The sequence below is a fragment of the Phalacrocorax carbo genome, chromosome 1 (genome assembly GCF_963921805.1).
Source record: "Phalacrocorax carbo chromosome 1, bPhaCar2.1, whole genome shotgun sequence".
Lineage (NCBI taxonomy): Eukaryota > Metazoa > Chordata > Aves > Suliformes > Phalacrocoracidae > Phalacrocorax > Phalacrocorax carbo.
Genome location: NC_087513.1, coordinates 144,745,520 through 144,772,889, shown reverse-complemented (window position 1 = coordinate 144,772,889; position 27,370 = coordinate 144,745,520). Strand labels below are relative to the sequence as shown.

The 27,370-nt window shown below is 43.7% G+C and overlaps 1 protein-coding gene and 1 long non-coding RNA gene across 4 annotated transcripts in view; one reads left to right on the top strand and one right to left on the bottom strand.

Annotated features, from left to right (window-relative positions):
* GABRA5 (gamma-aminobutyric acid type A receptor subunit alpha5) overlaps nt 1–26,270 on the top strand; it is a 57,935-nt gene extending 31,665 nt beyond the window's left edge. For all 3 annotated transcript variants that reach the window (XM_064438359.1, XM_064438369.1, XM_064438352.1), the window contains 4 exons: nt 17,367–17,510; nt 23,255–23,407; nt 24,830–25,041; nt 25,968–26,270. In XM_064438359.1, the coding sequence (XP_064294429.1) occupies nt 17,367–17,510; nt 23,255–23,407; nt 24,830–25,041; nt 25,968–26,270 (812 nt within the window). The remainder of the gene's footprint in view (nt 1–17,366; nt 17,511–23,254; nt 23,408–24,829; nt 25,042–25,967) is intronic.
* Nucleotides 18,162–26,093, bottom strand: LOC135310513 (uncharacterized). Its single transcript, XR_010370596.1, has 3 exons — nt 26,013–26,093; nt 19,986–20,152; nt 18,162–19,543 (listed from the first exon to the last, which is right to left on the bottom strand). It is a non-coding gene; the product is annotated as an uncharacterized LOC135310513 (long non-coding RNA).
* Nucleotides 26,271–27,370: the final 1,100 nt, after the last annotated feature.

Here is a 27,370-nt window from a genome sequence, read left to right as displayed (position 1 = left end):
GACATTAAGTTACATGCACACACCACCAGCCTAGATACCTGCTGGGCAGGTCAAATGCCAACTACGGAAGTAATATTTCTTAATGCCTGATGGCATGTCCTGAAAAGCTATGGTGGCTAGAGGCCAGAAGTTCAATGACAGCTTCTAATGAAGTGAACAGAGCAGGTTTTAGTTGTCCTCCTCTTAAGTACAATGCCCCAGTGCTCAGAGATGGCAAGATCAGTTGGGTCTGCTCCAGGAGATGCGTGTACAGGGTACTGTCCCTCTGGGCTTGCATCCCTGCTAGTGATAAGGCCGCCAGTAGAAATCATCCTGCAGAAATCTTATTTAGAGATACAAGGGAACTGAGGACGGTGCATGAGCGCAGGCTCTGCTCCCTTTGAACCAAGGGGTGCTCATTGGGGATGGCCGTGGCAGTCTGTTCATTACCTGACAGTAGCATGCAAAGAATGCTGGTTTCTTCTATGGCCGAGTTTAAAATAAACTTTCCGTTGCAATTCTAGTGCTGGCCTGTGCTCTAAATGAATTTGCTGGACAAACAGGATCTGATGGAATTTCATCGTGCCAGCCACAGTTTCACTTGCAGCATCTTAGCCTAAGAAATTCCTCCTTACCCCCAAGCTATTTCTGGTGTGGGGAGGAGGAATTAGATAAGACAGCAAGGACGTTAAAGCTAGGAAGCTTTAATGTTTCACCTCTTCCACTGATAGGCCTTAAGAGTACATTAAAAGTATTGTTTAGCACAGTTTCCAAACACCCATGTGTTACTGCATAGGTAAGCATCATTATCTCTAGGGCAGCTGAGGCAGAGAAGTTAATTGAATTTCCATAAGGTCACAGAGCAAATCAGTGTCAGAAAAAGGATTAGATTCAACTTCTTTGGTTGGAGAGACAGATGTCTAATCCACTAGACCATGAAGGCCTCTGCCCAAGCAACTGACTTAACTCCTAAATCTCATTTTACTCATGCGTTAATTATATCAGTTTTACCTAGCTCACAAGGTTGCCCTGAAGATGAATTAGTTAATTGCTATTCATGAACATTAACCAGTGCTTTGACAATGTCAAATACTGTAAGGTGGAGTCTATTTATGGCAACTGTCTCTTGAAGGCACAGTGTCTGAGTACATGTAGTTACCAGATCTTGTATTGTAGAATAGATAAATGCATGAATCTGCTGCCCACTAGTCACTCAGCTCAAAAAAAACCCTACTATTTTTAGAGTAGAGAGTCTAATGAATATTCTGAAAATAATGAGATCCCCTAGCTCATGAGCAGGGGAAAAACAGGCCTGGCATTTATTCCTGATGAATTTAATTTGGCCACGTGTATGGCGAAGGTTGATCACTGTAGGTCAAAAAAGGAATTTTCTGACTCTGTGAGAAAACAGCACTAGGTGAAATTTGTAGTGTGTGAAGAAAGTAGTTAATACGGTTATGTTCATCTTCCCTTTTAAGAGCTCAAACTGAGTCATGGTGTTTGCTGTTGTTTTTGATAAAGGAAAGTGCACAGGCTATTTCTGTAGCAGGAGACATGCCCAAGTTATTTTCTTCTAAGAAGCTCTGGTGAACTCAGAGTAATGAGGAGACAGTAACTTCACCAGTATCCCAGGATTTTATTGCAATGCTTAACATCAACGCACTCGCTGTTCACCAACTCTCCATGCACCTACAGCCACTGAGAAGTTTCTCCAAAAATAGTGTTTTAAGAAAATTCCCTGGATGGGGAAGTTTATAATGCTGAGAATTAGCTGAGATAGCACTGAGGTAAAGGCACCTGCAGGGGGTTTCTTGATTTTGTGCTTCCCCCATTTAACACCTGTGAAGCTGCAGGAGAACTGCAGGTGGGGAGGGAGAACTTCAAAACCGTGTCCCTCCAAATAGACTCTAATTCTGGTTTAGTAAAATCTGATAAAGAAAGTATTCAGCCTCTCAAAACCTGTGGGTAAAAGTCTTGTATAAGAATATAACTAAATGAATAATAAATAAAGACAAATGTTAATTTTAGGAGACTTGAAAAGGGGAAATGGCCCTTTGGTAGGTTTGCCTGGGCTGCTCCCAGGGAGAGCTGAAACTGCAGTTTCACGTGTAGAGGCAGAGCTTTTCTGTTACTCATCTCTATCAGCTGGCCAGAAGAGGCTCCTGAGTCCATTCCTGAGAGCCAAGACAGGCAGCACTGCATGTTGACTCTGCTGGAAAGCATTAGTGCCTTCTTTGTGAAAGGGCACATGGAGAGAGCCAGGAAGGTTCTCTGTGAAATGCTGTGCGGCCAAGTTCAAGATTAAGTTGTGATTGTGCCATTTGAGGCAAAAGCCAGTTAATGTAGAAATGGTAGGTTTGGCCTTTCTGCAGCGTGTAGAAGCTTTCCTTGAAGTCAAGGGAGGCGTGCTGCTCGCTTATATAACGTCTTCTCTTACATTTCCCTAAGGTTTATCACAGCTTGCATAGATGCCTCCATTGCAATGAACCTCTGAATGACTAAAATAAGGTGAAGCTAGGTGAATACTAAAATTCAAGATTTCTAAGAAGTTTGATGTATTTCTCTGCTCACTCTTCCTGCCCCGTGTTACCACTAGTTACTAACCACCACTTTGGTTGGAATTCTTCTCCCCTAATTTTTAGCTATTTAGAAGCTAGGTCTCCAGGTATGCTGAAAGAGGTGCTCGTGGCAGCATCAGACAGGCAGTCTAGACAACTAGCTTGGACCAGGGGTGTAGTTTTCCTTAAGTTTGGCGAGTAAAAGCATAGGCATCTAGCCTGAACTAATTTTCCATACAACTGTTAGAATGAGTGGAGGAGGTGGAGACCACCTAATGGTACTGCTGTTGCTTGCCTCTAGTTTCCTTGAAATCATGGACTAGTCGTGGAGCTGCGTTGTTTAAAAAAATAAATCTTTTGTTTCAGAAGCCCTTAATACACAGACTCCTGACTGAAACACACCCACAAAATCATGGGGATTCACTGGAGCCACAAGGGTCCCCTGGACTCCCCAAGATGCACTGCAGCTCTTACCTGGTCTGGGTCATGGAAATACTCTTCTTCAGAATGAGCGGGGTGGTTTGGCCTATGTCAAAAGCTTTGCATTGACAGCCTTGGAAAATGGACAGGATGGATCTGTGATAATTTTAGATAGACATATGTCACAATTAGTTATCTAGACTCCTTTCATGGCTACTGAAAGGAAAGAAATACTTTTGTAGTGTGGTTCATTAGAACTATTCTTGATAACTGCCTAAGGTTGAGATGAATAATGTTTTAGAAGTTCCTATTTTTTCTGCAATACTAGCTCAGGTGTAGATGAGTGTATTGTGCGCTGGTCACAGTAACTTAAAAGTCTGTTTTTCTCTACATCGCTAGCTCAGAAATACCTACTTCTGTGGTACTTCGTCCAGAAGAATCAGTCACAGCTGTAGATGAGTTAGGTGTTACTTGTGTTGGTGGCAAGCTTTTGTATCTGTCCTAGGTACTGTTTTAGCTATTTCTGCTGGAAGTCCCATTTTTCAAAGAATCTTAATAAAAGTCAGTAGGGCTCTTCAGTATAGAGACAACTTACCGTTTCTGCATGACTCTTGTATGATCTGTGCTGTTCCTCCTGCATTAAGTGGAGCGGGTTATACCAGAGATACTTAAGCCTTCTCACAGGTGGTGCAGCATAGCCTGTACTCATTTCAGGTATGCTTCTATAGCAATATGGACACCTCTTCAGCCAGCATTTTGATCAGCCAGTGCTGCCAGCAGCTTCATCCTTGCATTGAGTCCCACAGTGTGGAGCGGTGCAGCCTGGCACTCCCAAGGGGCAGGAGATTATGCAAGCATGGTCCATAATAGAAAATACTGTAATATTCAGATATTTCAGAGATCCAAGAAGCTTTCTTAACAGGAATCTACTTAGATATTAAAACATAGGGTTTGGGGCCTGGACTGGATGGTGCAGGTTTCTGCAGCAGCTATTGTTATGGGACCCTAGTCTGCGTCAGAACTTGCACTTCTCACTCATCAGGTAGGTTTCCCATAGAAGCGATACCTTTTAGTGTCACAAAAGGGAAAAGGGCCCTTTCTAAAAGCTCCCTAAAGTTATCAGATCAATCAGTTTTTCTTCAGCAGCTGTTCTAGTATCCTCTTTCAGAGTTTGCTGTCACTGTTGTTAATTAACTTTTCAAAGACTTTGTCACATATACATGATTACTGTTTGCACTGAGATAAAAATGCAGCATTTGCTACCGTCTAGTTCTCTGGGTGTGACTGCCTCCCTGTGAAACATTGCCTAGCTCTGGGTCAGTCACTTCCTACTTCTGGTCACCCCCCCATTCAGAAGCCAGTGAGTTTTTCCCCCTTAGGTTCTTAACAGAGGAAAAAGGGGAAGTCAGAAAGAACAATTGCTCACACAGGGCATTTGCCCTGTGATCTGAAAAAGCTGTTGTCTTCCCTATCCCTCACAGCCAGTGCTAACACTCAGGCTACAAACTCTGCCGACATGCAGCAGCTGAGGGCTTGGCTCCCTACCAGCCTGGAGCAGCCGCCCTACAGGTAGGATCTCCTTTAACAAAACCCTTTTCTGTATGAGTAAGGAGTGCTTCCCGGGGGCATCGGCAGCAGGTTTTGTAGCAGCTACAGAGAGCCCCTTGAGCGGCTGCAGCTGAAAGGCTGCATGCTGCCTGCCTGGGGAGCAGCCTCCTCACTGGGAGGTGGCCCACATGCATCAGGTGTTTTGGGGGGAAAAGCCTGACTGGTGGTGGTTTTGAGCTCAAGGAAAGAAAAGTTCAGGCAAGGGAAGGAGTTGGTGTGGAGATACTCAGCAGTATTTTTTTTAATCTCACCTGGAAGAGATCTAGACACGGTTGTGGCGGAGTGGTGTGGAGATCCAGGTGCTTTGCTGATGGTACAAGCATCAGCCTGTGTTTTCCACTCTGGAGATTTCAGCCTAAATTTAAAGGCTGTGCAACTGCTTGATTACAGGAAAACAGTGGTTCAATTTGAGCTGTCAGCAGTAGAAAACAACATGCAGAGACTCTGTGCTTAATGCGCTTAAGCTTTCAAATGACCCTTGGGTGCAAACCTGCAAAGACATTGCTGGGCCTATAATGCCCCAAAAGGCACAGTGAGAGCTTATGGTTGCCAGCCATGGATCATGGGTTTATGCTACTGGTAAACGGGGTATTGTTTCTAAATGGGACGAATGGGTAAATACTGCTCCGCTGCTTTACAAGCCAGGTTTTTAATGGGTGTTATTTTCTAAGGTGGCTGTTTCCATGGCTTGTAAGCATTTCATAAACATTTCTGAAATCATTCTCATGATGCTGGTGTGAGGTTGGTAGGTCTCTGCTGCCTGCATTTTGCAGGTGGGGGATAAAGGAGGCAAAGAGCAATTACAGTCTCTTCTGAGCAAAGATAGAGTGGTTCATTACGTGCTTTTATTGCCTCTGTCGTTATGGGTCCCTAGGTTCAATTAGAGCTTCCCAGTTCTACTGCAGTAGATTAATGACAAAATGACTTGCCTAGGTGGTTGGTTTTTTGTTGTGTGTTGGTTTTTTTTTTGTTTTGTTTTTTTTTTTTTTCCTGAGAAAAGGCTGCAAGACACCACTGAAACTTGGATTTCAGTTTCCAGTCCGGCAACTCATTCATGACACTTCTGTCTCTGGTAGGCCAGGGAGTCCTCCCCCTACATTGCCAGATCCTGCATTAGCCTCCTCCCCTATACAGAGTGCCAAGTTAGCCTGAGTTGTGATCTAGCGCTGCTGCAGTCCCAGCTCAGCAAGCTTCTTCAAAGGAAACAGTTGTTTCACATTGTCTTCCATGAAGAAACATGAGGGAAGGAGAAATGGGAAGAAGGAAAGCCTGAAGGGCCTTCTGTTTTTCCCATTCCTGCTTTGTATCCACTGAAAGTCTCCTCATGGCCAGCCTCTTCTAGCAGCTAGCCGTTTTGCTGAAAGCATCCAAGTGGTAAATCTGTCAGCAAAGCTGGGATTCCTCCCTCCTAAATTTATATTTCTGCAGAGTAAATATATACAGCTGAGCTGATCACTCTCACCCTCTTATAGTCAGGGAAGAGAAGCAGATATTTTTAGGCTCAGGTTAATCTCCTCCTAAAGCAGATGACTAAAATAGGTCATCTGATGGCTGTAGAATAAGGAGGTGTTTTACTTGTGCACAGCGAAGATGAGACTGTGCACACCTTTGGGTCTGGGCCTCTGTGACTGGAAGGGGCTGATTCCCAAAGAGGGGGCACGAGCCTGAGTGCTGGGGCAGACAGCAGGCGAAATGGCAGCGCCTCCGGTAAGCAACAGATCACCTCAGAGAGGCTCCTTGTATCCACCACCGAGGCTGGGCAGTTAGAACCGACGGCCTTAGGAGGTTTTGTCCCCTTATCTTAAATAGGGGCTGCACTGCAACTCACGGCAGGAGTGTATAATTCTGCTTCTGAATTTTAGATGATGGCACCTCTGGTGTAGGGAATAAGTTCTAGTGATTGCAATCTCAAAGCGGTATTAAAGTGTTTGAATGATAACATTTCAGCCTCCTATCTCTACATACCTATTGATTACACATTCGCACAGCATTATTAATGTAGCAGTACCCCTGTGAGTTTATAAACGTCTTCATTAAGGGACCGGTTTCAGAAACAAAGGTATATATTTAATTCTGCAAGTAGTCCCAATCACTTTTGGCTGCTTTCAGGTCATATTGATTTATAAGTGCGGATGCTTTGAATGGTAGCTCAGCAGATAGGCTAGCTATGATGGGTGAGTTCCTGGTGCCACTCAGGTGGGTGGGAAGAATGTCTGTTGATTATGGTGAGGTCACGGTTTCATTCTGTGATGTTAGATGTGGCCAAAAATACGGTGTTAGTGAAGGCACCCTTCACAACAGAATCACATGGAATATATTCTAAAATTCACTCTGCATTTCTCAAAAGAAACTCCAGTGATACTCCTGGAGAGCTGATCACATTAGCTCTGCTGATATTAAGCGGGAGCTTGCAAAATGAGTGGACCACTGCAATCAAGATTGCTTAGAGAGGAAGATGCTATGCAAAGTGAGTAATGGTGTCAGTCACACTTTGGAGGATACTTCTGTTTGCCTTGCAAAAAGTAAATTAAATCTCTAACATCATCTTCATGACCATGCTGTTTTTTCTAATGAAGCAGTTAATATAGCTGCCTAGTATTGTGATTGCAAATTTAAAGTTCATTACATGTTAGTACAGCGCTCAAACTGGACGATTGATTTGGAATTACCATATGCCTGGCCTAAAAAGACCAACATAGGGTCAGGAAGGTCCCAGGATATTTCAGATTTTTAAATGTCATCCCGGCACATCCTGCTGCTCTGTCGCTCTAGTCCTCTTGCAGCAGATATTTATACTGGCTGTAACAGAAAAAAAAGAGAGCATCGGAGGCTGGAATACCAGATTTTGACCTGTTCCATATGAAAAGCAATTGTGTAGCCACCATTAAATGTGGGGTAAAAATCAATTCTCAGATTAGTTCTAGATTGAGACAGCTACGGCTAAACCTGAAAATAAAGCAAGAAGCTGTGTTACAAATACTGACTGCAATGAGAGGAAGAAATGGGAAGAGCCGAGAGAAGAAGGTGTCACTTCCTCCCTAACGTCAGCTCTCAGATGAGAGCAGGGACTTTGGGAAAACGACCCAGTGCTGCCTGGTGCCTCAGAGCACCTGGGTGTGTAAAGCCCTGCAGCAAACCCTGTTTAGTCACCCCTCTCAGTCAGCCTGTGGCAGGCATCCCAAGGCGATGGGTGGCACAGTTTAGTTGTCTGCACCGGCGTGTCTGTTGCCATTTGAGGTGCTCCAGGCTGCCCAATGGGAAAACTTGGTTGTTTTTTTTCTGAGTGGAACCTGAGGACCTGCTATCCCAAGATGCACACCTCAATTTGGTGTGCTGTGTCTGGATTTTAATCCAGGTGCCTATATTGTCAGATTTCACAGCAAGGAGTCAGTCCTAGCCGCGGCAGTCCCAGTGCTTGGGGAATAGATGCACTGCTCTGATGGCTCCCCTGTGGCCATTTGGGCAAGCGGGATGGGGCAGGGAAGAGCTGACACTGTCACCAGTGAGACTGCCTGCGTGGTGGCAAATACGCACAGCCCTTTAAGGGGCATCACTCAAGCTGCTGTGCTGTCTCCACAATCATCCTTGAGAGCCATTCCGTATTACTCTGCACAGCTCCTAGCTCAGGGCTGTTCTTAACCGGTGTAAGAGCATCCTGTGAAGGTAATGTGTCTGGGTGAATTATCAGAACTGTTCATTAGTATTTGTGTTACATTCATCATTGGCATGACTGTGATTTACTGTACCAGCTTGTAAATAGTCAATTTATTGTATTGAAGCAGTCAGCAGCCTTGCCTATGCTAATCGTGAGTCACACCTCCAAAATCAGTTACTTTCAGGCAAAATCATACCCTTTTTTTCCTTTGCTTTATATTTTTGATCTCTAAGTCGGGTCACGTTTAGAGTTTTCCCTCATGAACTGGAACTTGTAAAATTAAGCAGAGCCTTCCACCTGTCGTTTGCTTTGAAAAGCCGAAGAAAACAGCTTTTACAAAACAATGTGTCTCAAAATTAACTTCACAGGCATCTTCAGTTCTGTATGTCTCACCACCTCATGGGTACAGTCTGTGCTTCTATTTCATTTCCAAGCCATAGACACTTCTGTCACATTCCTATTCCCACCTTTTCCTGAGGTGACTTATAAATTACATTCTGAAACAGAGTCATTTTGACCTAACTTAGGGCTTTATTTTTTTTTTTAGTAATGATCAGTATAGTATATTAGTGTTACTTAGTAATGAAGTCCCTCAAGACCTGTCTGGTGCATTTCTCAGAACATCCTATTGTATTCCCTGAAGAATGTGACAACAAGATCAAATAAAACTGTGTATCAGGAAAACATATTAAATACTGCCTATGTTATCAAATTATATTTTTATTTTAACTTCAGGAAGGACAGAAATGATCATTTTAGTAAGGCTGAACTTCCTACTGCCCATTTCACAGCTAATGGTGTCCTATTGTTTTTGACATCAGTTTTCTTAGAAAAACTGTTTCAAGTCACAGAATCACAGAACGGTAGGGGTTGGAAGGGACCTCTGGAGATCATCTCATCCAACCCCCTGCTTGAGCAGGCACACCCAGAGCAGGGGGCACAGGAACGCGTCCAGGCAGGGTTTGAATGTCTCCAGGGAAGGAGACTCCACAACCTCCCTGGGCAGCCTGTGCCACTGCGCTGGCACCCTCACAGGGAAGATGTTTTGTCTCATGTTGAGGTGGAACTTCCTGTGTTCCAACTTGTGCCCATTGCCCCTTGGCCTGTCGCTGGGCACCACTGAAAAGACCCCAGTCCCATCATCCAGACACCCACCCTTCAGATATTTATAAGCATTGATGAGATCCCCCCTCATTCTTCTCTTGTCCAGGCTGAACGAACCCAAGTCTTTCAGCTTTTCCTCATAAGGGAGATGCTCCAGTCTCCTGATCATCTTAGTCCATGACTAATTCCCTCCTTGGATGTCCTCTGTTGTTCCATCTAGATGATACTGTGCCATTCCAAAAACATTTCATTCTGAGCATTTAGTTTCTACTCACATCTGGAGCTCCCCAATGCATGAAAAATACAGACTTTGTGGATTGGGTCCAGCGCAGGGCTACAAAAATAATTTAAGGGCTGGAGCATCTGTCCTGTGAGGAGAGGCTGAGAGAGCTGGGGCTGTTCAGCCTGGAGAGAGAAGGCTCAGGGGGACCTAATCCATCTGTATAAATACCTGATGGGAGGGAATGAAGAAGAGGGAGCCAGGCTCTGCTCAGTGGTGCCCATTGACAGGACAAGTGGGCACAAATCAAAAAATATTAAATTCCATCTGAACACAGGAAAACATGTTTTTACTGTCAGGGTGACTGAGCACTGGAACAGGTTGGCCAGAGAGATTGTGAGTCTCCATCTGTGGAGATATTCCAAACCTGACTGGACATGGTCCTGGAAAACCTGCTTTCAACATCCCTGCTTGAGCAGAGGGTGGCTCCGTTGGTGGGGCTGGCTGACCTCCAGAGGTGCCTTCCAGCCCCAACCATTCTGCGATTCTGCGTCATGCAAACTTTTAATCCCATGTATTTATCCACACTACAATTCTTGTCCGTGGCACGTATTTAAAATCATGCGTGCTGTTTATCCATCTGCTGTAAGCTCATGCCAGTTTAAATGATCAGTCTTAATTCTGATGATTTCAGGTCCCTAAAGTAATTTCCAAGACCCTCAAATTCTCCCAAGAACAGCAGAATTCATCACAGTAGGGCAAAGTCTTCATTTTAGGCTCTTAATCATTGAATATATGAATACATGTCTCTTGGTATTTAAATTGCTATTTTACTTTAATAACTTAGTGTTATATAAAGCTATTTCCCCATACACCCAATCCGTGCATATTTAGTACCATGTCTTGTTAGTTTTATATTTAAAATTACATTTTCACTACGTCTCTTTTCCAATAGTTCTTCCTATAAAGTGATCTCATTTGTAGATTGATTCATTCTTATCAACTCAATTTAATGGGAAATTCCAATTACAGAGCTCAAATCTGGCTTCAGCTGCATAGCTGCGACCATTGACAGATGCTTTATAATGGGTTAAAAAGTATTCATGCACAAACAATAAGAAACCCAGCCTGAATCTTAGAATTCAAGCTGGTACATGACGGCTTAGTAGCAGCACTTTTACTACCTGCAGAAGTCTCTGAGAGGTTGTAACTTGGATCTCTGCTGAGTTGTCTAACAGCCTCCAAGTGAGTCAAATATATTAGTGGATAGATAAGATAGAAAGATAGATATTTGAATGCATATTCAGACTAATTAGAACTTCTAAAAAAGCTGACAATTTATGCACATCTTTCACAATCAGCAGGCTTTGATGGCGATCAGCAATACTCCAAAGATTAGGCACTCTGATGATCCTGTGGCATGTGCTAAATATCACGATGATAAAGGCTAATAAGCATCACAGAATCACAGGCTGGAAGGGACTTCAGGGATCACCTAGTCCAAACTTTCTGGGAAGAGCACAGTCTAGACAAGATGGCCCAGCACCCTGTCCAGATGACTCTTGAAGGTGTCAACCCCTTCCCTGGGGAGATTATTCCAATGGGTGACTGTCCTCACTGTGAAAAATTTCCCTCTGGTGTCCAAGCGGAATCTCCCCAAGAGCAACTTGTGTCCATCCCCCTTGTCCTCTCCATGTGACTCCATGTAAAAAGGGAGTCTCCATCTTCTTTGTAGCTGCCCCTTAAGTACTGGTACATGGTGATGAGATCCCCTCTGAGCCTCCTTTTCTCAAGGCTGAACAAACCCAGTTCTCCCAGCCTATCCTCATATGGCAGGCTTCCCCGTCCTTTGATCATCTTGGTGGCGTAACTGCACAATTGTAATGAATAAAATAGAAAACAAGCCAAAAGTCATCTTTCTATGGTATCTTTTAAAGTTAATTCAGCCTCTGACTAGTGTAATTCTGAAAGAAAAGTTTCAGCCATGGTTTGCAGATAAATGGTTTATTTAATTGTGGACTGCAACACAAGCATGCAGGCTGGGCACCCATACACACAGATCCCACATTTCACAGGTTGCCTCCACTTAATTATGCAGGGACTGCTTTTATGACCTCCTGTGAGGTCAGTCAAAGGGTTTGGGGGTGTTTTGGAGGGGGATTCTTTTTTTCCTAAATTATTTTATACCCTGTCTTGCTAATATGAAAACTTACTGGCAGACATCAGTGTTGGTTTTTTTTTTTCATGGGTATAGCCTCAGAAAATCAGTCCTAGAAATACATCTGGGCCCCATGGACTCAAAGTTTGGACTCAGCCATCCACACCTGGGTTTATTTGACTTAAGGAGCCAAGAAACACTTCCCCCACCCCTCCCCCCCCGCCCTGGAGTTTATTCCAAAGCAGAGGACAAAGAAAGGCAAGAAGGGAGCATGTCTGTCATTAGCCACAGGTGCCACCACTGGCCTGTGGTTGGAGCAGTGGCAGGAGAAGGCTCCCGGCTTGTGGGCTGCTTGCCAAATATATGGGAGGATGCTGGACTGCTCATACTGCTTCATTCACGAATGAAAACAGGGAAGACAGGGCACCCCTCAGTGCCAAGATGAACGGCGGGGATCCTCCAGGTCTTACCAACTGGCTGCTCTGCTTTGTCGGACTTTGTCGTAATGTATTCCCTCCCTGTGGCTGTGGTCGCTCCCCTGCCCTCTGTTCACTGGCATAAGAAAGACTGCGTCACGCTTTCCTTGCCAGACATATGAGAGCGGGAGGAGGGTGAGAGAAGAGTAAGGGAGATCTTTCCTGTTTTTATAGTGTGGTGTGTGTTGGATTTTAGAATGTAGAAAAATGGGTTTGCTCATCGATAAACAGATATGAGAAGAAATTACTTATTTCATCATTCTGGTAGGTGATAAGCCTGCAGCCATTTATCAAATGTCCACTAGAAATAAATGTCTGTTGTCATTTTCTCACTTTTAGTAACTTTATACCTCTCTGTAATTTTAGCTGTTCATCTCATCTGCTCCTTTTTTTTTTTTTTTTTGCTTTTTGAGAGAGTGAGCTTAGAAGAGAAAAAAAAATTTAACAAGCCTTCCCACTTTCCTTGGCAAGCCAACAGAATGATTGTAAAGAACACCAAAATAATTATTTGGATTCATAAAACCAGAAGAAGCCCACTGGCTTAAAGTAGACTAAACACCAAGCAGTCTCACTTGGAGGTTCAGTGGCTTTGAATTTGAGTTTGCTTTTACACCACCAGCAGCATTCTCCCAGCTTGCTCACCCAAAGCCTCTACTACATTTTTCTGTCACCCTTTGGGAAACTCCTTGTCCTTCCTGTATGTACCAGGTAGAGGATGTGAGAGCCTTATTCCCTTATCGGCAGTAAACCTTTCTTATAACTCTAGAAAGCATGAGCTGAAGTTCTTCAGTCCTTCAGCAAGCGTGGCTCGTAGGCAACCTACTGGAAGCTTTACTTAAGTGGAGGAAGGTTTTTACACAATTTGGTATGACAGTGAATAATACAACCTCTCCATTAGCACGTGCTCTATCTTGAGAGCAAAATAACATTATTCTAGACTACTCCCACACATTCAGCTTTCAATATGACTGTGCCTAATTATACCACATGGGTTGTCAGCAGCAGAGCTGAAGCTTTTGGTAGTCAAGTTTGGGATGACTGGAGTTTGAAGTTTCTGGGAAGATGTGGCAGAAGGTTTGCAGTTGGAAGACAACTTCCTGCTACAAGTACACAGGTTTATCTACCTGGAGGTTTACCTAGATGACCAGAAAAGAGACGGTCACTGGTTCACCTGCCACACCAAGGTGCATGGGGTGGCCTTTTCCTGTCAGAGCTGTTAAGTTTCTTTCAAGGGTGTGTGTGAACTGAGGGGGTGGCTCTATCTTTTTACATTCACATTCATGTTTTGACATTTTCTCCATTCTTCTCTTTCTCCCAAGAAGGCTTAGACACTCAGAGCCTGGCCCATAGTGAAGAAAGGAGGCACTAAGCCAAAAAATCTTGTATTACAGCTTTTTAAAACACAGACCATGTTTTCATACATTTGCATGGAAGATAGATGAGGCTCACGTCATATATATGATCCACCACAATAGAATATCTCTAGACTGGGGTAATCTTGTTTCTAATGTGACAGACTTCTTCGGGTCGGGGCGGGGGGGGGAATCACTACAGGTTGCATCAGTTTGGTTTGGGCTCCTCAGGGACACATCTGTTACCATCTTTTGTCTTAAAGCCCTGCCTATAATTATCCTCCTTCTCCTGCACAAGAACCTCTTGCAATCTCGCCCTGATTGCCTTGGAATCAGAGCAGAAGCAAGCAAGGGAAGATGCATTGCAGTGAGAATAAAAATCCTGAATCCTCTGGGACTGCTCATCTATCGCAAAATCAACAAACAAAGCAGATAAAGAGACAGCACTGGAAGGAGAAGCTGGAGCCCCACTTCTAGCTGGGCTGTTCTTCCTTTTTGCCCTAGATACTGTACTCCTGGCCAAGCAGTGGCACAGCTCTCTGTCTCCTAGGCTTGCATTAGGTATTTTCCCATGAGAGAGGACCTATAGGCTGGAAGTCCTTCTCCCAGGCAGGGACTGGCCTCAAGCTCTGCTCTTGCCTGCCTGAGTGCTCTCTCTTCTCACCAGCTGGTCTGGGATAGGCACCCTCCCTTCCTTGCCGTGGTTTCGAAAAGAAAGCAGCCTCGCAAAGTATTGCTTGGGAATGCCTGTGAGGTCTTCTGCCCTCAGTCTTAACGACAGGTTTTTTTTTACAGGAGGAGGTGCTCGGCTTCTCCAGAGCACAAGCCTCCAACCTTGTATCAGTGTGTGTGTTTAAGTACCCAGTAAAGGCTGCAATTCAAATCAGAGGCACTGATTTATTTTTGGACTCCCAAGGCTAGGCAGAGCAGAGAACTAAAACATCTGAATACTTGTTAAGCCTTACAGGCCTGTGTTCCTGTGTGGTTGCAATTTCAGTGGAATTTGGTTACAGTGCTCTCACTGGGAAGCGTCTAGCTGGACTGAATTACTGTGTGTCCTTGGCAGAAAACAGGACAAACCCAATTCCCCCAGTGCCTGGGATCCTTGCAATAATGGAATGGCTGAGGAGGGATACATCTGGATCATCCCAGCAAGAAGGCCAATGCTTTTTTTTTCTTTTGCATAGGAAGTAACATAGGTAAAAATAAAATTCTCTGACAATCCCAAATCTTCCTACAAAAATCCAACATTCACTGGGGATATCAGCACATGAACAACAACATATACCAGATAAGCATTTAAAAAGGAGGGATTTCTGCAGCGCCTTTTTAAATGGACCCGTCTCCTTCTACTTGCTTTCTCCAGATCTGGCTTTGGAATTATTTACAACATGTTGTAAACTTGTAATCGTCTCTGAGATGAGAAAGTGTCTCAGCTGTAAAGGGAGGTTGAAACACCATCACTTTTTGTGATGCAAATATTTTGATATAGGGAAGAAATTCCTTCCTAGCCTTTCAAAGCGGTTCATGAGATGTAATGATACACAATAACGACGACACACAATAATTTTACTGCACAGCTACAAATACAAGCACATGAAAGGCATGTGGGCAGTCCTGCATGGCTGCATGGCCATAACAAGGGATGGAGGATTCATAGAGCCTCAACTTCCAAAGCCTGGATCAGCTCCAGCCCTGAATACAGCAGCAACAACTGTCAGATATGTGACAAAAAAAAGATCTCTTCTTATCATTATCTTTCTTAGTCCATAATTTTTTTCTCAGAAGGTTATCCGCTGCTTAATTACTCCCTCAGTTAGGAAATTGTGTCCTGTTCTTCATCTGAATCTGCCTGAAACCATCTTTGCTTTGCTTTTCCTTTTGTCATTAGTACAAGAAATTCACCCTGGTTTTAGACCTCTTTTCTGTATGCAAGTATCTATACTCAGCGCTCGAGTCACGTCTCAGTTTCTTGTCAGTGAGCTAAATAAGCTGAGCTCCTTAAGCTTCAAATCATGACTTGTTTTCCAATCCCTGGAGATACTTGTGACCCTCTTTTGAACTCTCCCCCCCTCTCTGTCCTCGTTATTTTCATATCTGTTCTCAAGTGTGGACAACAATGCACGAATAGCCATAAGCCGTCAGACCAGAGGTGTATCTAGCCTAGAGTCCTGCCTCTGGCAGCACTTCCCGCAGATGCCACAGGAAGATTAACAACAGTAAAAACAAGGCACTGCTTTCTTCCCTGCTACCCGCTCCAGCATCCAAGTGATCTGCTGCTCACTGTGCTACACACATATGCTCTTAACCTGGACAGGGATCACTTCTCATTTTCTGCTTGACATTCCTGGTTGTATGAATCCCGGGACAGCCTTCGCATATTTCTTGCCACTGCAGCACCTCAGAAGCTCATGATGACCCACTGCCTGTGAAAATTTTTGAGTCCTCCATGCAGTTGCAGCTTTCCAAGACAGCTTACAGTCACCAGCAAACAAAATTTGCAGTCTGTTGGAGCCAGTACACACGATCCTTTAAGCTAACCTCCTGCCCTTGACTCTCGAGTCCTTATCTGGAAAGCCACCATGTGTTGCCTCCTGCACAGATTGCATTGAACTAGGATGTGAGTTTTTTCCAGAAGAAAACATTCTGCACCCCCAACTTACAAGTTACAGAGTGCAGAAGGGAAGATATTAGTATCTGACTTCAGATCGCTTCCAGCTCTACCAGCTTTTCACGTCCTATTTGGAGAGTAAGCCTTGCCTGCTTTCCAGAGATTTTAGTAAAATGGACTCCAGCCTACTGTAACATGCCTGCAGTAATGTTACTTGAAAGCTTTCAGTGATCAGGGTGCTCTAAAAAGTGTGCGATCTACTTAAATTAAATAAAATATATTTAAATGTATAGTTGGCTCCTGGATTTTTTGAGACTTTATCTGCCGAGAAGGCTTAAAAAATAAAACTGACGCTGACTGTCTTTCTAAAAGAAGACTGAGATTCCCTCATAATAGCATAATTACTCCAGGTGTTAAGGCATTAAAAGTAACAGCAACATTATAGAGGAAGGAATGAGCTGGCAGTACTGCCACCACCTTTATTTCCTAGGACTTGCAAATGGCTGTGAGAGAAATCTTATCACATTCACATCTCCAGGTGTGCAGATGTTCCCTTGCCACCACCCATTTGCTCTGGTACACACAACCCCCCCACTCCTGCTCTCCCTCATGCAGCCTCACCCCTGAATCCTGCCTCTGCTCCTCAGCATCACAGGCACTCACATCCCAGCTTCCTTTACCTACAGCCGCCACCTGCACGCAAGACCTACCCCATCATCCACACGTACATATCCCAAAGCCAGTGCACACACCAGACCCCGCACTTGCACACGGCATCACTTAGTATTTTATCCTGGAGATGGGGCAAAACACAGAAGGTCCCTGTTGTCCAGGCGCTTAAAGTGTCTGAGTCCTTCTGAGGGGGGAAACCAGCAAAATGCCTCTTGCAGCTTGCTGAGGTTTAGGAGCTGCCAGATAGGTAAGTATGGGCCTGAGCTGCTCTTTCCCAAATCAAATGGTTTTGATGGATTATATTTATACCTCCACTGTTCCAGCCTTCAACAAACCATCCCACACATCTGTTATATTAGAAGGCTTCAACCTAATTTTTTTTTTTTTTGAGCTGGGCATATGGGAACATGATTATATCATCTTTATTTGTATTTCTCCATTCACTTTCAATCCTCCATTCTTCCCTCTCCCCACCATTTATCATTTAAGGATCCACTAAATATTACACAGTGTTTTTTACTCATTGCCGTCTTTTTCTCCCCCTTGTCAACAGATGCTTACCCCAATTCTGAAGTGATCTATGTGTGGACTAATAGCACCACAACATCTGTGGTGGTGGCTGAAGATGGTTCACGGCTTAACCAGTACCACCTGATGGGACAAACTGTAGGGACTGAAAACATCAGTACCAGTACAGGTAGGGAGAATATTTCCACCCTATGGTTGCTGATAGCAGGAGCAGGAGGGGAGATCCACTGGCTCCAGTTATTTTGCAAGGAAGCTGGGGAAGTATCTGTGGGGCATGGGGTGTTGGGGAGATCCTGTGTGGGTACCTGGCTACCTAGCAGAGGCACTGAAACACTGAGAGGGTTATATACTGGATCTTCAGTATATTGCAAGGCTGTTGCTGAAGATGCATCCAAGCCCCTGCTATTTAACGGGAGCACTGGAGAAGCTGCACGCAGCTTCTTGGCGACTGTCTTTGCTGAGGCTGCCAGCGCTATTGCTGGCTTATTTCCCTGTGGGAGGAACCACGCCGCGAGGCAAACACCACCCACGCATTTGATCCGTTTCAATCATTGCTTTAAAATGATTTGCTTGATGAAACTGCGCGGGGGGGGGAGTGGAGGGCAGGTGGGGGCTGTGGCATGGCTCTGCAGCATGTCTGGGGGACCACGTGGCCAGAGAGGAGGTGCAAACCCTGAGGATTCCCGTTTCCTCCTGGGCTGCAAGCGGAGGCACCAGATGTGGCAGCATTAGGGAAGCAAAGAAGCTTTAATCCCAGGCCGGGCATCCACGTGAGCCATGTCCCCCTGCTTCTTAAGGCTCCCACGCAAGGGCAGCCCTGGGTGTGCATTGGCAGGGGGACTCCCGGGGGGGTCGAGGCCAGGACAGGGGTCATGTAGGCTCAGAAGGACAGAAGGATGGGGGCTTAACCAAGTTACACAATGTGCTCAGCTGGAGAGCATTAGTGGCACCCAGCGTGGGGGCTCCTCAGCCTGGAAGCAAAATATCCTGCCGTGAAGGGAAGGGGGATTTCCACGGCTGCTGGGTGCATGGGGCTTGGGGAGGGGAAAGAGCGCAGCCTGCAGCCTACAGCAACACGGCTGGGAGCAATTCCTGCTGGCAAAGCACAACAGAGTCTTCTGGTGATGCACTGTGTCCCTGGTGAAAAAGGATGGGCTCTGAGCTGAAGGCAGGACTGTGGAGGTCCTGCCGAGGTTGTAGACCGAGTTAGGAAACTCTTACTATCCACAGGAAATTTAGGAGATGGGAAAACAGGTACACGTACACTCACACACAAAGTTAGTTGGTCCAAAACATGAAGGCGTGTAAAGCTTTCTGCTCAAACTGTCCAAATATGGCAAATAAAGAGGGGGCAGCTGAGCCTGCCGCTTACTCTCCCAACAGGAAACAAAGTGAGGGAAAGCTTCCCTCGGGCAGCACAGGGGAGCCACAAAACACAACTGCCGTCTCCGTCCTATGCATCTTCACCCCATCCCTTGCCCATTTCAGGAGACACAAAGCTGTTGCTAAAGCAAAGATATCTAAAGTCAAGGGAAGCATACAGACAGAGGCAGAGCAGCCACCACTGCAGAAAAAGGACGAGTATGCTATCTCCCGTTAAAGAGCAAAGACACTTTTTTCCTTACCAGTTTACCATCATAGCTGCGTTGTTTTCTGCAATGAAGGGCAGCTCCCCTCTCGCCTTCATCATTGCCAAGAAAAAGATCCAGAGGATGTACTGGGGCATCTCCTACAAGTTCGTCCTCCTCCTCAGAGCAAGAAAACCATCCAGCCCAGGCAGTGAGTGCTCCAGTGTGTCAGCTCCAGGCCGCTTCCAGTTTGCAGCCTTGCCTGTGAAAGCTTCTTGTACTCCTCAGCCCAAGGAAGCAGGGGACTCTTCAGACAAATCCCCAGATTTCTGCCCAGTAACCACCTCTCTCCTGTACCCTAAGATTCAGGCTAATAAATGCTTGTTTTCCAACATCAAGATTTTATATTGATGTCCCGGGTTACATCTGGGCTGGCTGGATTCTGATTACAGGGTGGATCGCAAAGAGCAGGACACAGATTGTAACGGGGGATTAGTAAAATACAAAAATCCGATTTCGCACAGAGAAAGCATCAGTCAGTGATGGATTTTCTGGACTTCATCAGGCTCGTAGGATGCCAGTAATCAGGGTTACTTCTGAGCGCCCATCTAAGGCATTTCTTCCTTCTTTTGAACTGTTGAATGTGAAAAAGAAAAAAACAAATATCTATTGCATAAATCCAAGTGCTTGGATTTTTTTGGTGGGTTTTTTGACACACAAGTCAAACTATGCAGCTCTTGCAGTTGCATAGACAAGATGTTTGCATATGTCATAGGACAGTTATGCTCTCCTTTCTAACAGATTTTTTTTTAAATGGAAATGCTGGTCCTGCACGAATCCCTTGGGACTCTGCTTATTTTGTAGGCAACCCACCACGTTTATCTGTCTTCTCAGAGAAGATATCCTGGCACTCCCAATTCACCAACCAATCTTGAAATTAGGAACGTTTTAGCCGTGCCACAGAAAATAGCTCTGACATGTGCCACCTATTATTTGTTGGTTTGATGTTTTTTTTCTTCTTGTGCTAACATCCCCAAATGTCATTCCCCCAAAAGAGAAGATATTTGACTACTCACGCTGCTTCCAACAGGCCTGACATCTGTTATGTCCTGGTGGTGCAAGTGCTGAAAACAATCAGATGCAGGACTTGGGTCCAAGTGGATCTTGCTGCTTTCTGCAAATGGTTGCCCAGTTCTGTTTCCCATACCCAGAATCTCTCATCGCTAACTTAGGATCTGCAGTGCTACAAAACAAAACAAAAACCCACTCTTTTATCTTCTGCCAGCTGGAGCCTGAGCTCTGAAATATCCAAAGCCTAAATAATAAAAGAAGCATTCAGCCCTTCATTTTGCACCAAATAATTCTGATTTTTCCTTGAGATTAGTCTTTCCCATGCATCACTATAAAAAGGACACAGGCATTTCTCAGGGGCCAAAATATTCTGGGTGTCAGCGTGGTCAGGGACTGCGATGACACAGACCTAACATCAGCCTCTTGCCAGAACAGTTGTGGGTACACCTGAGTCCAGGTACATCCAGTAAACAAACAAGCCTGGGAGCGGGTCCATCCTCATTAAAATACTCTGTTGAATCCCAGCATAATGGCAATGGACGAATGCATGTAAGATCCTGGAAAAACTGTAAGCGTGACTTCTAGAACTCTGTCATCTAGATACCCCCAAAATGCCACAGCACCTTTTAAAGCATAAAAAACCCCTAAAGACCAGCAGCAGCATAGTAGCATAGCTCTGTGAAGAAATGCAGCCCTTCCTACTCTAGGGCTTTTCATTAGTGCTAAATTTGTTATTAAAATTGTTATGTGCAGTAGTGAGTGGACCCCATCAGGAACATGATTCTCTTTTAAGTGCTACATAAACCTATAACAAAAATTAACTCTTGCTCAAGAAAGCTTATGGTCTAAGGATAAACAGTGGCCTTTCAGAAGTAAAAGGGAGCTTTGCCACTCCAGCAGAGCCAGGATTTTGTTCTATATAACCAAACAGTCAACTCAGGCAGCTTTTAGCTTTACTTTAAGCAGTGGTCCCAGGACATTAAAAACCAAGCTGTGGGGTTTTCTTAAGCCCTAAGTCTGCGGGAGGAAGCCCTCCTAGTGTAGGCATTTTTGAAAAGGACAGCATGGGAAATTGGAGAAGATATTGGCTGGAAGAACAAGTACAAAATCAAGGTGATATCATTATTTCACTGGAGACAAGACAGTTTAAAGAAAATGATAAGGTAAAAATCAGCTGTGGAGGGCCATCAAAATGTAGGCATTCATTTTCTGCATTTACAAAGGAAAAAAAGGGATCCTGTTGCTCTGCTGAAGCTGTGTAGATTTTTTTTTTATTCCGGCTCCAAAAGCATACTGTCAAAATCAATACTGCACATCGTCACTCCTTAGTGAGCAGGAAAAGTGTGACTGAGACACATCCCAGTGCAGTAGCAACTCAGAAACAGATTACAGGCGCATAGACCCTGCTGCTCGTGGCATATTTTATGGGTAATCTACAAACTGAATGCTCCTAAATAAAGAGCAGGCGGGGATCCTCCTGAGACCACAGCATGTTCAGCATCCCTGGTTCAAAATTACACTAAATGGAAGGGAATTAGATGTTGCTTCCCAGGGATTTTCTCCCCAGTTTCACAGCATTCCCTGTCCATCTCCACATCCCTCTTCAGGGAAGTGTTTCACCAGAAAATCAGACTCCAGAAGTCATAAAGATTGAGGCAGCTGTCAGGTAAGGTATTTCTGTGCTATTCCAGTCTTTCTGTGTAAAATCCTCAGCACGAACAAGGTCTGTAAACTTCATCCAGAATAATGGAGCTCCTCTAGCATGACATATCAGTGCAGCTATACCTGCAAAAGCCCTTTCACTGTAGACCTGTTCTCTGCTAATTAGCCATATTGTCACTTAGAAATAATCTGCCAAATCGAACTGCTTAGCAATGCTGGCTGCAGCTCAACTTGGGCTATTCACTCAAGGCAGAATCAGTCTGTATTATATTTTCCTTTTGTGGCTGGTCTGTAGAGACTAACAGTCAGGCCTTGCAGCAGAGATTATAGCTATATTTATTTTCTTCTTGGAGGACATTATATATTTCAGAACAGGTATTACTCTGTTTTGTCAGTACCCAGCTGACTGATGCATGCTTTTAAATTAATTTGATATCAGTGTGAGTGGAAATCTGTTAGGGCTTGAAGGGGTTGGTCGTTTTTTATTCTTACATTTTGTTTTTACTCTTATTTTTCCTAGGCAAATAGTAGCCTATTTTTAGCTAGCAATATTTTGGCTTTGGGGAGCAGTTACTATCAATGAATAGCCTTCAGTAACAACTATATAGTTTTACAGGAACAGTCTGAAAGAAACAGTTAAGTTTTGATTTTTTCTGAAACATTAGGGGAGGTGACAGCTGGTCTGTCGATTTTGGAGTGCATTTTTTTATGCTTTTATTGAAATTCAGAGGACCTCACAAAAGCCAGATTAAGGCAATGCTATGAATTTGGCATAAAAAAAAAAAAGACATGGAATTTAGCACTGCTGTAGCAGCTTTCAGTGAATTCTCCATGCAGGCAGTACAATATTCATTGCACAAGTGAAAAAGACATGGCACAATATCTATCCAGAAACAGATTATTTTTCCAAGGGCTAAGGTGTACCAAAACCACCAGGAAAACTGCATGCGCTAGGGGGATTTCTTTTTTTTCTGGAGAAGCAATCTGATGGGTTTGGGTACTCAGATCAACAAGACCTCCCAGGTTCCATGGGCAAAGCTGCAATTTTTGCAGCACCAACACTGGGACAGGCAGTCCCTACAGTGCGGTGCAGAGGGGGTGTCCGGACCCATTCTCATTCTTGAAAGCTGATGGCTTGGCAGTAACAGTTGCCCTAATGAGGTTAAGTCCTGTTGCTAAATCAGGTTTCTAGGAGTAGATGTCCTTAATCATTACTCTGGTAAGACAGTTTCTAGCACTGAGTCAAAACCGGGCAGGTCTCAGGCAGTGCCAGCAACCCAGGGTTTTGGCAACAGGGTTTGGCAACAGGATTTTTTTAAGCCTGTGAACATCAAGACATCCTGGGTGCATAAAAGGGCCGCAGCTTTTCAGTGCAGCAGGAGCAGTCAGTTGTTGTCTTCTGCTTTTGGGGACTGAATGTGAAGACTAGCAGGATCCAGTTGCACCTCCGTCTCAAGTCCTGGTTTTCCACAGCACGGAAATTCAGGCATTTTTCATGCAATTAAGAATGGCAGAATGGTATCCTCAGATGGGGGGTGGAGCTGGCCTGCTTAAGTCCCTAAATCGGTAAGCCTCCTGTATTTTACCCATATGCGCATTTTTCTCCTTCTAGGCGAATATACTATTATGACAGCCCATTTTCATCTGAAAAGAAAAATTGGTTATTTTGTCATCCAGACGTACCTTCCTTGCATTATGACTGTGATCTTATCGCAAGTGTCGTTTTGGCTAAACAGAGAATCTGTCCCTGCTAGGACTGTCTTTGGTGAGTATCCCACTTTCTCCCAGCACACGGGTAGGAATGATTCGGCTTGTGGAACTGATTTGCTGTAACATAACCACAGTGCACTCTTGCTTATTTCTGCTTGAGATGTTCTAGACATTCCCTTGTTTTCTTCCAGTTTAAACTCAAAATGCATTTAAAAACACTGCCTGGGCTTTTTTGGTAAAGTTAAGGCAGAAATTGCTCAAGAATCAATTATATGGAGGTTAAGGACAGAAGACATAAGAATCAGATTGGTGTGATTTGTGGTTTTTTTTTTTTTCCACTCAGGTAAAATACTGGATGGTTTAGAACAAAAAAACCATACATATTATCATATTTAGTGTATACTCTAGCTAAGCATTTGAAACAGACTTCTCTTCAAGACATTTTGTTTATCTCTGTTTTAAGATGTTTATCTGGGAAAACCATGTAGAGGTTAATTAGCGACAATTATCTCTATTACCATCAAACAAATTAATATGATTTTGCATTTAGAAAACATATATTTGCTACAGAAGTTGTCATGGAAAAATCCTTTGGGGTCTCTTAAATTACTCAATTTATCACTAGAAGATTGCAGAAAATAAACACAGTCTTCAGTAGAAGGTTGATGAAAAACAAAATTTTGACTAGATGAAAAATGAGGGAGCAGGAACAGTTTATTATGTAAAACTTGTTCTTAAAAGAGTCATTCTTCTATACAAACCTACTGAAGCCAGTCAGCAGTTTTGATCAAAAATCAGTTCAGCAAGCTGTATGGGGAGAGAGAACATGGGTACCAGCATCACCTGGCTGACTGGGAGTACCTGTTCTAGGTTTACAGAGCTGTAACTGGGAGTTGAATTTTGTCCTATTGGGGGCATCCTTCCACAGATGAAAGTAGTGGCAGCTCTGTCGTTTACTGACTTATGTGAAAGGAGGAGCTACAGTCAAGGAAATCAATAACAGCCAACAATTTCATACATAATATCTCCACGTGAGAAAATAAAATCCATAATCCTACTTTTTTATGCAAATTACTGCTAAACAGGTTGCTCACTGAGTTTATAATGTACCACTTAATGAGGGACACTCCTTACATACCATGCATCAGTGTACAGAGATAAAATACCGCTAAGATTTTTGTTTATGTAACAGCTGGGTTTGTGTTACCCTTAAAAATACTTATTTAGATACACTGTAACTAGAGATAACCGGAACACCACAGAAGTAAACACCTGAGGGCAGAGGCTTGTATTTTTTTCTTACTGAGCAAAGTATCTTACACTTTTGGACCATGATGTGCAAACACTCACTGACTTCATGTGGCCTTCTTAGGTAGCGTGCCGAACTGGGGCCTGCTTGTAACTCGTTAGGGATCTCGTAAGGGCTACCAAACTGATCTCTACCTCTTTTTTTTTTTTTTTTTTTCCTCCTTTACAGGAGTAACAACAGTCCTCACCATGACCACCTTAAGTATCAGTGCCCGTAACTCTTTGCCAAAAGTGGCCTACGCTACTGCAATGGACTGGTTTATAGCTGTCTGCTATGCTTTTGTATTTTCTGCATTGATTGAATTTGCAACAGTCAACTATTTCACCAAGAGGAGTTGGGCATGGGATGGCAAAAAAGCCCTGGAAGCTGCTAAAATCAAGGTGCTTACATTTTTTAAATACCTAGAATAAAAAGCAGTTACTCAGCATAGCTGAAATAACTGAATTTTCAGCTCCTTCATGAAAAAGGTATCTAATTACCTCATGACATACTTTCACCTTCCTATAGAGGAATATTTGCAAGGAAATATGCTGCCTTCTTTTCCCAGAGGCAGACTATCAGTCTCCACCAACTGTATGGAGTGGACTGTTTTCAGAAGGATATAGGGCATTAAGTACCTATGGCATGGGATTTCAGTGACCAGATGTCTGATAATAGCACACATATACTATGAAATATGTATCTGCAGAGCACTCCCTATGCACTCCCCCAAATAAATGACAACTCAATGTGAGCTCTATGAGTCAGGGCCCCACCACAGTATCCCCAATAAAAAAGAGGCAAAAGAGCAGTTCTGTGAAAATACACACTTTCAAGTTTCAAGCGGAAATTAAAATTTTGGAATAGGAGTGACTCTTAGCAAATGATCTAGAGAGAGCTCGCACCTGCAGGCATCCCGAGAGAGCAATACAAAGAGGGGAAGCTAGCAGGGGCAAAGAGCCCTTCACCACACTCCTTGCTACAACCAGGAGGGTGATGTCTGTGCCTTGGCAGCTGCCCGTGGAGCAGCAACCTCTGCAGGTGCAGGACCACATTGTCCTGACAAAAGAAGCTGCTAACGCTCACACCAGGTGGGATCCAGGTCCTGCTGGCTGCTCTTAGCTATCTCTGGTGTCAGGGAAAGTTTAACCTGGGTAAGGGCTATAAAATGAAAGCAGAAACAGCTGTTTGTGAGTCAAAGTTGGAGTAGCCAACAGGCATTTGTTAGCATGATTGATTACGCTACTTAGATTTTTGGGTTAATATCTTGAGAACATGTTTCCACTCTCTGTTCCTGCGGCCTAATGTTTTGTCCTTTACCCTGCAGAAAAAAGAGCGCGAATTGCTGGGAAATAAATCAACTAATACTTACAGCACTGGGAAGATGACCCCTGCACCAAACATGCCAAAGGACTCAGCCCCATCTGTCATCTCGAACACTGCATCTGCTCCAGTGAAGTCTGCAGAAGAAAAGCCCGCTGAAAGCAAAAAGACTTACAACAGCATCAGTAAGATTGACAAAATGTCCCGGATAATTTTTCCAGTGCTGTTTGGAACTTTTAACTTAGTTTACTGGGCCACATATTTGAATAGGGAGCCTGTTATTAAAGGTGCCAATTCTCCAAAATAAACTGAAGGACTCTAACGCCACACGTGAGCCATACTTACAAAGCAGATGCTACCAAGGAAAATTTGAGATCCAGACGACTTTCTACATTTGGGCAATATTCTTCAGGAAGTTTTTTGCATGTTTAATAATATGTACAATTAATATTGCCTTGATTGTTTCTACATGTAACCTCAGATGTTTCGGAGACAATTATATTACTTACAGCAACAGATCTTTATAAAAGATCAGAAGACATTGAACATGGCTTCTTTGCTGCTGAGTATCTTGCATTGATAGTTTACAAATAAAATAAGTTATATTTTTTAACTGTTCAAGTGTACTACATATCGTGGTTTTTATACTTCAGATGTACAGTCATACAAATGCAGGCTTAACCTATATTTTACAGAAGAGCTCCACTATTGTCATCTGATAGGTTACTGAGTAACGCCAATTGTAAATGTGCCAAATTACTAAGTGTAGGGCCATGTTTGAGCACCTTTACTGGTTATAGGTAGTGCATTACTCCACAGATAAAACTGCTCAGCCCGATTTTCACTAGAAGTTAATACAATGCAGGAAATCCTAATGGGGCTGTACTGATTGCAGTGAAGTAACATAGGGAGCAGGATGCTACTTGTGTAAATAAAGGCGGTGGAATTTTGCCCTTAAAAGAAAATATGGTTTGGATTTTGCATTCCAAGGATCTTTCTCAAATGATTCTCAGTATTTATTCCAAAAATTAGAGATATATTGCATGAAATTAACATAGATTAGGAACATACTTGTGCAAATAAAACTTTTAACAACACCAGTAGACATTTTTATCAGGGTAAAGTAAATGATGTTTGGACATTTTCCCAAGAAGAAGATTGTGTTATATTAGCAGAGATTAACAGTAAAGAATTACAGTAATAGTTATTACTTGTTGCCCACAATGAAAACCAATCAGCCAACACTAAGAAGTGTGATCAGAAAAGAAGACGTGCTTCATGACAGCAAGGTGTTTCAGTGATGATATTGACAGAAAGGTCTTTGTACTGTCCATCTGAAACTTTTCTATAAAACGCCTTGCTGCTGCCAGTGTGTTTTGCTTTCACAATGAATGAGAAAATGCAATC